Source organism: Adiantum capillus-veneris, chromosome 30, assembly GCF_014529385.1.
Source record: "Adiantum capillus-veneris isolate H3 chromosome 30, ASM1452938v2, whole genome shotgun sequence".
In the NCBI taxonomy this organism is placed as follows: domain Eukaryota; kingdom Viridiplantae; phylum Streptophyta; class Polypodiopsida; order Polypodiales; family Pteridaceae; genus Adiantum; species Adiantum capillus-veneris.
This window is the reverse complement of record NC_140960.1, coordinates 82,582,554-82,595,493: the sequence shown is the minus strand read 5'-3', so window position 1 is coordinate 82,595,493 and position 12,940 is coordinate 82,582,554. Positions and strand designations below refer to the sequence as shown.

The window sequence follows — 12,940 nt, the reverse complement described above, 5'->3', positions numbered from 1 at the left end:
AACCAAGGGAGATCTCACATGATTCTCCTATTTGTTGAAAAGGGCCATTCAACACCTTGGTGCAAGATTAAGTTTCACTTTGGCTTATCATTGTCGAACTATGAGCAAGAATGGGCAAGGAAAGGACCCATTATTGAGATGATAGTAGGCACCATTCTGAATTCGAGACCCATTAACAAAACTTGTTACAATATGCAACTACTTGGTCAATGGTAGAATAATAATGCTTTTTTGTGTTGGCCACCTAATTTCTTTTCACGAATTTCCTTATTCAAATCCCAATGGTGAACAGCCACCCATATTTGAATGAGCTAGAAAAACCAAACCCTCAAGCATAACTAAAAGGTACACACGCATGCGTGCACACATCCTTTTATTCGCTACCTTTTTAGGTTTCATCAATGTTTTATATTTTACAAAATATGTCCCTTAAGCACCCAATATCTTAGCCACCTTGGGGAGTGTTTGAAAATAGTCCTAACGCTCTAGCCAAAGAGTGTTAGTGCATTTCGGCAAAGGCAGCCCTTTTTTGGACTTTTATCCTTGCGCCTACTAAGCACAGCTTGGTGGATTGGCTACCACTCTAACCCTTTCTGAGGCTAAACCCGCTTCGAACCCACAACCTTTGGGGAGTGTTTGAATAGTAGTCCTAACTCTCTAGCCAAAGAGTGTTAGTGTGTTTCGGTGAAAGGGCTGCCCTTTTTTGGACTTTTACCCTTCTGCCACTTGTTACATGAAACATTCTCTCTTATGTGTGGGCCCAAATACAATGAGATTTGGTCTCTATTAATAATGCATAGACAAGGATGTTTACAACTTCAAGATGAGTAATCTCATCAAAATTCGGATGTTGTGATATGCTACCGTCAAGGTCGCTGGTTGGTGGGCAGAGGATCCTGGCCCTTCATCAACTGTCATTTCTGGAGTGGAATCAGTGTTGCAACTGACGAATTGACGACAAGTCAGTAGCCATAATAATCCAGCAACAGCCTCTCAATCATTGCGAATGATTTTAAGCCCCATCAACAGTCGTAATTAATCCATCAACCTCTTTCTCAATCATTGCCAATGATTGCATGTCACATCAACGCCCATAATCTATCACCCTCGTCAAAGTGTGTACTTTGCTGAAGTATACCCTGTTGCAAATTGTACCCGACACACATCAAGGAGAATTCGCTGGCGCAACAGCAATCCCGGCCATAACAAGAGTGCAACATACAATGAGCTGGCCTGCCCGCCTCCCAACGACTCTTGTCGATCACCAAGTGTCCATTCCCTCATAATACCTGCTTCCCAATGGCTCCCAGCATCCGCTGATCGCCAATGGGTTGCAAGTACTGCGAGGAATGGACACACCCCATCATTGGTTAACCATAAGAAATTCCGTGAACATGGGAATCACGTTATCAAGTGCGACTTCTATGCTTGGCTCATTCATCTTCTTTATTTTCTCCCTCTTAATATTTTATGAGAAAACGGTTGGCTAAAATTGCCCCCAACAGGAAATCTTGGATATTCTCATCCATTGCTTTTTTTTAAGGCTCCCACAAAACAGCATCTAAACGCACTCTGAATTAGCATATGTTGTTACATCATGAAGGAATTCTTGGATTTGGATGCCATTCTGCCTTCTCATCTTCTTGCTTAAAAATTACTTGAACAAGACATGGATACCTACTAGGATTGATTTTTGGTGGACCCTTGCCCGTAACTTTAGGATTTTTTAAAGGGTAGCTCACATTTTTCCTCCATTAAAAATGGGTCATTTGCCTATCAAAAAGCAATCCACCATGACACACACCACTAAGAATTGTCCAGGAACCCTATCCACAAATCAATGAAAAATGAGACTCCATGGATTCAAGCAACTACATGTTATTTATAGTTGGCAATCGCTTGGCCAAACTACATGGATCAATGTTGCCAAAGAGTAAGAAATTTTAATACAAAGAGTCAATCAAATCCTCAGATAAACTCTTTCAAATGCCAATTTTGGATTAAACATGAGTTCATTTCGAAATACAATGTCTTATTCCCTTTTGTAGGAGCACAATGGGGTGTCTTGCTAATATATAGATTTCACTTTTTCAAACTTAGAGAAATTGAGCATCCTGTTACACAATGTGAGGATCATGGAATTGTACATGGAATAAATTGGTAGAGTTGGATGCTCCTTAGGATGGTTGGATATTATTATGAGCACCAAACTTGCAAGGGAAGAATTCCCTCTTCTCCCTTCCACTATTAATTTCTGAAACAACACCACAAAACAACATTATACTTGACTTTTAACATTACTGGATTCTTTTATGAGGACGAGCTGTGTGCCATAGCATGGACATCAACTCACCTCGCTTGATGAGACTATTATCTAGACAAGGACGCATGATACAATGAAGTTTAATAAAAGCCTCATGAATTGGTTCCACCCTAGCTGCTAGCCACAAAACCACAACATATACATAACCATTCTCTCACTCCTAGCTACTTGTCCGCCCTGTCATGTGCCAAAGAACCATACGGAAATTGAGGGGATTATTGAATACTAGCTGGAGATTTAAGGCTAGGAAGGCAACAATCATACACTTTTGAGTAAGTTGTGGCTGGGAAACAGGAGTTGAATAGTAGGTGACCACTAACTGGGCCACGGAGCATCCAAATCAAAGATCCCTAAGGGCCCCTATGAGCCAAGTCTCACCGTGGTGGAGTTGGAGGAGTGTTCTCTCCACAAATAACTATTCCAATTTCCAAAAAGGGAGGCAAGGAAATAGAATTGAGATACTATCCTTGCTAGCACTTTCAAAAACGTACAACCCAGCTCTGAGAAAAGGACCATGATGGATATCAAAAGAAGACTAAGAGCAAAACTAGCGAGAGCCAATAGACTTCTGCTGAGCATAGGCACTGATTAAACACACCACTTCTCTATTATCTCACCACCACCTTTGCACTTCATCCTCCACCTACCCATCTAGCTAAAGTCAAGCTTCAGAAAAGGCACTTCTTGTACTCATACAGCATGCAGGGATAGGGTATATTGGGTAGACAGAGAAGAGATCATTAGCCATCTTGTTACGTGGTATTTTGCAATATTTGTCTCTTGTTCTATATTTCACAGAGACATACTGCCAGTTTCGCCTTTCATAGGCGTAATATGATCTCTCTCTCTCTCTCTCTCTCTCTCTCTCTCTCTCTCTCTCTCTCTCTCTCTCTCTCTCTCTCTCTCTCTCTCTCGTCATGCAGGTACGAGGATCAGAGATGCCTGGGTTTGTTTTTGCTCGAGCTGCGCTCTCTCTCTCTCTCTCTCTCTCTCTCTCGTCATGCAGGTACGAGGATCAGAGATGCCTGGGTTTGTTTTTGCTCGAGCTGCGTAGACACACACAGAGAGAGAGAGAGAGAGAGAGAGAGAGAGAGAGAGAGAGAGAGAGAGAGAGAGAGAGAGAAATATTTGTCTATGAAAGGCGAAACTGGCAGTATGTCTCTGTGAAATATAGAACAAGAGACAAATATTTCTCTCTCTCTCTCTCTCTCTCTCTCTCTCTCTCTCTCTCTCTCTCGTCATGCAGGTACGAGGATCAGAGATGCCTGGGTTTGTTTTTGCTCGAGCTGCGCAGACACAGAGAAAGCTTGATGAGAGGAAAGATTAGCCAGTCTCAGAGACAGATCACAGACTTCTTTAGAGCTGCCACTGGACACCCGGAGGAGTTACTACCACCACAGAGCTCGTCACCCTACACCAGAGGCATACTGATCGAATGAGCGACGGAGCTGGGGAGATCCAAACGCCCACGACTGCAGAGGACTACACAACATCGACAGAGGCTGCATCAGAGGATCCAAGTCACTTTGGCTCGACATGCACAACGCCCGGTCAGAATAATGACCATGGAGGAGATTGATGAGATCCGCCAGCAACAGATGCTGGATCTCCTATGATCTACCTATCCCAATTCCGCCTCCTCAAGGGAACCCGGTTTGAACTTTGGGATCACGAAGGAACTGACCACCAATCAACTTAAACTCAAAGCAAGCAAGCTCAAGAAGATGCACGAAGCCCACAAGCAAGGCAAATGGGAATTATATCAAGGTGGCAAAGCGGTCATCCAAGAGTTTCGAACTCCTAAACTGGCCCCCTCCTCACCTAACCCTCCTTAGGATTTCTGCTTTCTTTTTTTACCCTCTCGATGGACCCTTAGTCCTTAACTGATATGTATCTCACGCCTTCACTTAGAAGGAACAGTTGTAATGTTTTGCTTTTGGTCCCATAGGTCATCTCTCTCTCTCTCTCTCTCTCTCTCTCTCTCTCTCTCTTGGTGCATTGTATCATCCAAGTGCTTCGGTCCCTGTGGAAGGGAATTGTGGTCTCGCTGTCTGTCGTTATTCAAACAGTGCTGTAAGTAATAGTCTTGCGAACTGCTGCTGCTGCTGTTGATGGCGCAGAGGGCTGTTCTCCAGCAGGTCGCGAGCAGGAAGCTCTCCCCGTGAGCAGGTCTCAGGGCAGCAGGGCAGCGAGCAGGCCCTTCTCTCTCTCTGCAGCAGCGCGCGCAGGGTGAGCAGTAACGCCAGGTAAGTCTCTCTTTCTCTCTCCCGCCTCCCCTCGCGCCAGTCGAGAGCAGCCCTTCGCTGCACCCTCTGCATCACAGGTTTCGGGTGCGCGTACAGTAAGCCACTCGCTCAGTGGGGGCTGCTTTCGGATTCCAGGCATTAATAGAGACAGGCCGCCTGAGGGGGCTGTCCATTGCACAAATCAACAGGGAGCAGGGCTGCCTGGTTTCTCCTTACACAGGGAGGGGCTTCGGGCCTAACAGTTTGCAGTCATACAGAGGGGCAGCGAAGGGCTGCTCCCGCTTGTCAGTGGTGCCTATATCGGGCTGCGGTGCTGGTCTTATTCGTGAGCACACAAGGGTGCAGCAGGACAGGTACATAGTGAGCCAAAGTGGCTCTGGCAGAGGTGAAGTAGTGGCCGCGAGCTGACCCAGCAAAGGGGCCGCGAGTTGTTGATTCCATCGACAGGTGCAGGTTTTGCTTGAGCGCCCGCAGTGAGTTGTGGCTCTTTTCCGGACGGCGATTTAGCACGAGGAAGCTGAGTGATAAAGCCGACCCCCTAGAAGATGCCATTCAAAAGTGCAAAGAGGAAATGACGGAGACTATTACCAAGATGAACCGCAATCTATTGGGCACAATAAAAATGCTCGAAGGACGCGTCCTAATCCAAGAAAGCAAGATAAACGCACTGGAAGACCGAGTGACGACTCAGAACGAAGAGATTGCGTCACTCAAGAAAGATCTCGCCGAAGCACGATCAAGCAACACACTGGAAGAGGGCGAATTGCAACCCTCAGTAATTGAAGAAATCAACACGATCAAGGAGCAAGTACGGGCCATCAAAGAGGGAGAAGAGCAACACAAAGAGATGACGACTTCTTGGGTGGATGTTCTTACCAAAACTCAGCAGAAGGCGAATGAAGCTGAGAAATGGATCGAGCTGGCCAAGAAAGGAAAAGGCAAGGAGATAACGTCCACGTCCACACCCACTATCATTAATCAGACACTAGAGGAGGAGCAAAGAAGACGTGTGCACGCTTTACATGTGAGAATTTGCGGTCTTAAAGACAAAGGTAATGTGGAAGAAGAGGTAAAAGAACTCATGGCCTTGATGGGGGTTCATGAGCCGACGCACACAAGAGCCTAGAGAGTGGGCAACATAAAGAAAAATGGAAACAGTGGGGAAACCTCAAAAGAAAGGGCACTCATCCTCCGTTTTCCCTCCATGGAAGCGAAGAAGTCCTTCTTGAAGAAAAGGCCAACTCTTAGAGAGACTGGCATTTTTCTCGGGGATGATCTTACCCTCTCGCAGATCGCTCATATGCAGGAAGTAATGCCGGAGATTAGTGCGGCAAGGGGAAAAGGCAAGATTGCCTTTTACCGAGATGGAAGAGTAGTAATACTGGAGCGACGCTCCACATGACGGTGCAAGACCTATGGGACCACGCTCAAAGTGGCGGCCTGGAACTGTAATGGATCCATGCGTCTTGATGTGGGTGCTTTTGAGGATAGCTTTACTGGAAGAGAGATCATCTTTTACTCTGAGACACACCAGGCCCCTGGGCAATCCATGCCTCACATCAGTGGATACAGGTGGGAGACAGCTTACAGACAAGAGACACGCTCAGAGCACAGAGGACGGGGCTCGGGGGGAGTGGTAGTGTTATTTAGAGAGGATTTGCAGCCATTGATACATATAGCCCGCAGGGATGAGCAGGCTAGGTACATGTGGGTGAGATTGAAGGCAGAGACAGGCAGATATCTCTACATTGCTATTTGCTACTTTCCCCCTGAGTACATCGGTCTAGGCATCACCCAGAGGACAGTCCCCCTTTTCTATTTTGGATAATGACATATGGGAGTTCTCTAGAGATGGTGACATTATCATTCTAGGGGACTTCAATGCTAGGATTGCCCATCACCAAATAGTGTTTTATGATACTTCAGAGGAGATGCTGAGAGAGCTAGATGTTGTAGAGACTATCACACGATGCGGAATATACTGAGTATGGGCGACACCTGATAGACATGGGCACCGCACATGGACTGGCCATCTTGAATGGCCTACAGAGGTTTCCTGCTTCGGGAGGCTTCACATGCTTCCCACACAGACATGGAGCCAACACAGTGGACTATGTCATGGCACAACCGAGTCTCATCTCTAGTATCCAGGACCTCACGGTTGGACCCAGACCTGTTGGTGTGGCAGTGGATCATGCTCTTGTATCACTAACCATTTCTTTTTAGTTTAGTGTAGCACACAGGCTACGGGCAGCAGCCCCTACTCGCTACACCTTCACGCGGGAGACGGACTCTGTATACATAGATGGGATCTACAAATGCCTGTGCACAAAGGAGCCAGGGCGACCACTGGAGGAGCTTACTACTATACTGACACAGACACTACATGATGCAGCAGCAGAGGCATACCCACATACCCAACCTGAGCAGAGACGCCGTTCGGGGAACATGCCCCAGAACAGTTGGTATGATGAGGAATGCCGGGACACTAGAGCTAGACTTCAGAGGGAGGTGCTTTTGGAGGATATCACTCATAGGCAGTTACAGATTGACTTCCGACACCTAGTTCGACGGAAGAAGAGGGCATTTTTGGCTCGCCTAGAGCAGGATCTATACCAGTTATTCTTGAGTCAGGACTAACGTGAGGCGTGGAGGCTCTTTCATGAGCACTCCCCCCCCCCTGCCATCACTTCTACGGAGGCCTGGGGCCAGTATGCATCATCTTTCTACACAGTCCCTGAGCAGCCCCCCCTTCCCGACCCCCCCGATCCATGCCCACACACACGTGTTTTTTCACCGCTGAGATGGTGAGGAAGGCCATTGACAAGATGAGGACTGGGAGAGCATATGATCATGATGGCTTAGTGGCTGAGCATTTCATGCATGCCAGAGATTTACTAGCAGAGCTTCTAGCAGTTATGTTTAACCGTGCCATGTGTGAGGGCTTGCCTGATACCTGGAGCCTATCTACTATTGTACCTATCTTCAAGTCGGGAGACCCTATGGAGCCTGAGAACTATAACACTATCATGATTGGACACACATTGGCACGGTTGTACGCATCTATTCTTGAGCAACAGCTAAGTAGATGGGCAGAGAGGGAGGGGATGCGCGCAGCCGGGCAAGCAGGTTTCAGGAGGGGTTTTTCTACTCTTGACCATATCTTGATACTCAGAGCCATCATTGAGGAGGGCGGATCGCGTGGGAGACGGATCTATTGCAGCTTTGTGGATTTCCGTAAAGCATTTGACATAGTGCCCAGAGCGAGATTGATGCGTAGATGACAACAGATGGGAGTACCCACAGAGCTCATTTGAGGGGTCATGGCATTATACAGGTCAGTAGTGGGGCATGTACGTACCCCAGAGGTTCTATCCACACCAGTTTACTCCACTATTGGGGTGAAGCAGGGCTGCCTGCTCTCTCCTACTCTATTTGGTATGTATGTAGATGAGGTTTCTGAATACATTGAGGGAGATGGTGATAGAGGTGCACAGCTGGCGGGGACATGGATTCCACTATTGTTATATGCTGATGATATTGTTTTGATCTCTGACTCTCCGGAGGGGATGCAACGTCACCTGGATGCTTTGCATAGGTTTGCCCAAGAAAGTGGTTTGTCCGTCAACCTTGGTAAAACCAAGGTCATGGTATTTAATACCACCCCACAGTGGATCAGGAGGTCAACGCCCGCCTTCACATACGGCCAGGAGAAGGTGGAGTATACAGATGCTTACACTTACCTTGGAGTGGTTTTTAGTGGGCCAGCATTTTCATTGAGGAGGGCAACAGAGACTAGATTGACCAGAGCTCATGCACCATTGGTAAAATTGGAAAGGATGTGTTCACAGGTTCAGTTTCAAGAGCCTCGGACGAAGCTCTGGCTCTTTGACACTTTGGTGGCTTCTGTATTGCTCTATGGAGTTGAGATTTGGGGACCCTCACTGGACCATCACGGGAGGACAGGCCGCAGTGATGGATGAAGGGACATGGAGAAGCCTCTGGTCTCTATGATCTCGCGGCTCATTAGGGCCAAGACTTCAGTACCACGTGCTATTATACGAGCAGAGCTAGCTGCCTCCCCACTGGTGGTTGAGGCGCTCACCAGATCTGTCTCCTTCATACACCGCATGTGGGCACTTCCCAGAGATAGATATGCACGCCTTACACTTGAGTCCTCTCGACAGTTAGCCATGCAGGGAGATACAACATGCTGGTATGGGGAGATGACGTCATGGTTTCAGGCGCATGGGTTCAACATAGACAGATTGCCTCCTTTCCAGTACTCACTGGATGCGCCCTCTCCGACTCTTACACAGTCCGAGATCACCGGGCTCATTCGCCAGGACTTGACTCAGCTAGACACCAAGAGGACATGGATACAGCCAGTACAGGAGCTAGGCACGAAGATGGCTTTCTATAGAAAGCAACTCCTCCAACTTACGGAGGATGGTTTTGTGACGAGGCCCAGATACATGGACACTCACCTGTCTCATGGGATAAGATGTGCTATTGGCCAAATACGCACATCTTCACACCAGCTGTGGATCGAGACTGGGAGATACAGCGGAGTACCAACAGAGGCCAGGACATGCCCCCTGTGTGACATCGAGCCTGAGACAGAGTTGCACTATTTTGTCATTTTGTCATCTTGTTACTCTGACTTTGTATCAGATCCACCACATTGTAACTTTCTGGTCTCATAGGTCACTTTGGCCTTTTGAAGACGTTAATATAACATTTCATTTCTCTCTCTCGATTTACATGTGTTTGCCCATGATAGTGGATTGTCAGTCAACCTTGGCAAAACGAAGGTTATGGTATTTAATACCACACCACAGTGGGTCAGGAAATCAGCACCCAGATTTTCTTCTGGCCACGAGTCAATGGAGTATACAGATATTTGGGATAGTCTTCAGTGGGCGAGTGTTTTCATTGAGGAGAGCACTTGAGACTAGATTGACCAAAGCTTATGCTGCCCTAGGTAGATTAGAGAGGATGTGTTCGCAGGTTCAGTTCCAGGAATCTCGAACAAAGCTATGGCTCTTTGATACTTTAATGACATCAGCTATGCTTTATAAGGTCCAGATATGGGGACGCAGATCTGGTAGCATTGATGGGTGGAGATGTACGGAGAGGCCTTTGGTTTCTCTGATCTCTCGGATGATTAGAGCTAAGGCTTCAGTACCACATGAGATTATCAGAGTAGAGCTGGTTGCATGCATTCGTGGTCGAGGCATTCACCAGATCAGTTTCCTTTCTGCACAGTTATGGGACCTCCCTAGACAGATACGCTTGCATAGCTCTTGAGTCTTCCCGATAGCTAGCACTGCAGGGGGATAACGACTTGCTGGTATGGACAGATGACATCATGGTTTCAGTTACACTGTTTCAGTGTGGATAGATTGCCTCCTTTCCAATACTCTTTGGATGCACCCTCTCTGTCTATTACGCGGACAGAGATCACTAGGCTCATTTGTTAGGACCTGTCTCAGCTTGACACTAGGAGGACTTGGATTCAGCCGACACGAGAGTTGGGTGCAAAGATGGCTTTCCATAGAGAGCATCTTCTGCGGTTTGTGACTAGACCTAGTTACATGGATACATTTATCTACAATGCGCTATTGGTCAGTTACGCACCTCTTCACATCAGCTTGAGGTCGAGACTGGCAGATTTAGGGGATACTAGGATATGCCAGCTATGCCATTTGGAGACTGAGACAAAGCTGCATTACATATGTCACTGTCCGGTGTACTACGAGATATGGGGGCGATTTCATTGTCTCTTCAGAGAGGGTTTTGGACAAACTATCCAGGGTCATGAGATATCAGGATCAGAGATTTCTTGGGCTATTTTTACTCGAGCCACATAGACACAAAGAGACAGTCCCAAAGACAGAAAACAGAATTTTTTAGACCACCTCCTAGGCAGACCACAGCAAAGCCCAGAGTCCACCCACACCAGAAGTACGTTGATCGATCGGACTACTGAGCTAGGGAGATCCAGACGCCTGTGACTGGGGGTTACCTCACAGCATCGACAGAGACTACGACAAAGGATACAGATCACTTTAGCTCGACATGCGAGACGCCCAGTACGAGTACTTACCATGGTGGACATCGACGATATTCTACAACGATTGATGCGGTACATTTTCGGACATCGCCTGATGCCGGACATCCGCAGACATTGATGTTCATACACTGAGATTGTACCACCCACTGTTTGATCGTCACACACTTCATAGTGCTAGACAACTTAGTTTGATGACAGTAGCCATTTAGTCTTTATTTTATTTCACTTCATTTTATTTTGTACCCTGACAATGTATCAGATTCATCAGGATTGTACTAGTCTGGTCTCATAGGTCATTTTGGTCTTTTGAAGACGCTGAATATAACATTTCATTTATTTTCTTACACACACCCACACAGTAAAATTGGTGCAACAGCAGCAGGGACATCAAAAGCATGACACCCCTGCGCTTTTTTAACCAACCAGATCGAGTCAACATACATGGAATTTTCTGAAAGAGAAGTGAACAATTAAACTCAACCCCAGTGTTGACATTCAGTTAGTTACCTTCTGCCCGTTTTGATTAACTAGCCCAGAATGTCCCCATACCTTCCATCCCTTTATATTAATGAGCCAAAAATGTCTGATATTACTGAAAATCTGGTCCTTTGCATACTCGCAACCCACACTCCATTTTAAGTGGGGGTGTGTGTATGTCTCCATGCGCACAACAAACTGGGTAACCTGCAACAACCATTCACTGTCAAAATTTCTACTTGACAATGGAAAAGATGTGCTTACAAAGAAACAAGCATAGTCTCACCTTTACAACATGAGCCCAAACGTCCTAAACTCTTCTGGCAAGATCAGCTGCTATTCCTATATAGGTCTCAGGACTTAACTGCAGTAAGTCGGTCTTCACATTTGAAGGTAAATCCAAGGTGTTTATGAACTGCTGTAAGTCCTCTTTTGTGATTGCAGTGCCTCGGGTGAGAGCCTTCAGCTTTTCATATGGCTCTGGGATGCCATATTTTCGCATAACCTGACGCAATCAATGTTTAAATGGTCTGCAAATAGAATGCCACATAAAAACAGTTGAACAATTCTGCCACTCACAGTCTGAATAGGCTCTGCAAGAACCTCCCAGGTCTCCAAAAGGTCAGTTTGTATACGTGCTTGATCAACCTGAGCCAGAAAGAAAAAAAACAGCAGGTCATGAACGCGGTGTTAAAAGGTCAACTTGATTCTTTCACCTCAACATAATCAACATCACAAGCAAACTCTAGCACATCAAATTCTCGTAGAAGTACAAGTACAAGCAAAGGGCAATCTATTTTGTAGCCATGCTACATGCCCTCAAAGTCCTGCAACTTATAGTGTTTTGATATCATACTATGCTGTCACAAAAACCTAATGTCTCACCTGAAGCTTGATGATTCCTTTAAGGGTGCTCTTATAAGCAATTAAAGAATACGCAAGGGCCAATCCCAGGTTTCGGAGAACAGTTGAATCTGTCAAATCACGCTGTAAATATGATGTCATAGGTTGCCTAGAGACAAAGGAAACACAAAATAAAAATCCTAGACAATGCAAATGGTAACCACCACCTTACCTGCCAGCGCGAGATGGGAAGCTTTGAGCTGAGGTGGGATGCGATGGCATTGGCAAGCCCTAGATTGCCCTCACTGTTCTCAAAATCAATAGGATTCACTTTATGCGGCATGGTTGAAGATCCCACCTCGCCAGCTTTGATCCGCTGCAAGCAAAGAAGAGTCTTGAAAAGCTTGTGACAGAAAGACTCCAAAAAAAGTTTTCTAAAGCTATTCATCCAACAGTTGTGAAAATGAGGCCAAGTAACATAAAAATGTGTTTACCTGCTTGAAGTAGCCTATTGATATATAGCTCCAGATATCTCGATCAAAAGAGAGAAGAATATTGTTGAATCGTGAGATGGCATCAAAGAGCTCTGCAACATAATCATGTGGCTCAATCTGGCAGAACACAAGAAGTCAAGTGTAGCTTAAGAATAAAACCATCTGTAGCCTAGCAAAAATGAATGGTAAGGATAGCTCTTCAGAAATTTATTTGCACACCTGGGTAACGTAGGGATTGAAAGCCAGGCCCAGAGATGAGACAAACTCATCTGCAAGGCTCTCCCAGTTCACATTCGGGTATGCAACAACATGAGCATTGTAATTTCCAACAGCACCTGCTATTTTTCCTCCATATTTAATGCTAGTAATTTTGTTCCATTGCTGCTCTAAACGGTAGCAGAAATTCGCCATCTCTTTTCCAAGAGTGGTTGGAGATGCTGGCTGCAGGTATGCAAATCAGTTTCTGAAGAGCTTCAGGATT

General features: G+C 46.2%; 1 protein-coding gene across 2 annotated transcripts in view; it reads right to left on the bottom strand.

The window, feature by feature from the left end:
* Positions 1 to 2,118: 2,118 nt before the first annotated feature.
* LOC147418302 (uncharacterized) overlaps positions 2,119 to 12,940 on the bottom strand; it is a 69,964-nt gene continuing 59,142 nt past the window's right edge. Inside the window, exons 5-12 of one of the 2 annotated variants that reach the window (XM_086506499.1) lie at positions 12,679 to 12,900; positions 12,460 to 12,576; positions 12,198 to 12,341; positions 12,008 to 12,109; positions 11,702 to 11,770; positions 11,409 to 11,627; positions 11,195 to 11,329; positions 2,119 to 2,254 (exon numbers count right to left, since the gene is read on the bottom strand). In XM_086506499.1, the coding sequence (XP_086362625.1) occupies positions 11,433 to 11,627; positions 11,702 to 11,770; positions 12,008 to 12,109; positions 12,198 to 12,341; positions 12,460 to 12,576; positions 12,679 to 12,900 (849 nt within the window). In that variant the 3' untranslated portion in view covers positions 2,119 to 2,254; positions 11,195 to 11,329; positions 11,409 to 11,432. Of the gene's footprint in view, positions 2,255 to 11,194; positions 11,330 to 11,408; positions 11,628 to 11,701; positions 11,771 to 12,007; positions 12,110 to 12,197; positions 12,342 to 12,459; positions 12,577 to 12,678; positions 12,901 to 12,940 lie in introns of those variants that run through there. The other variant, XM_086506500.1, reaches the window with a different exon arrangement.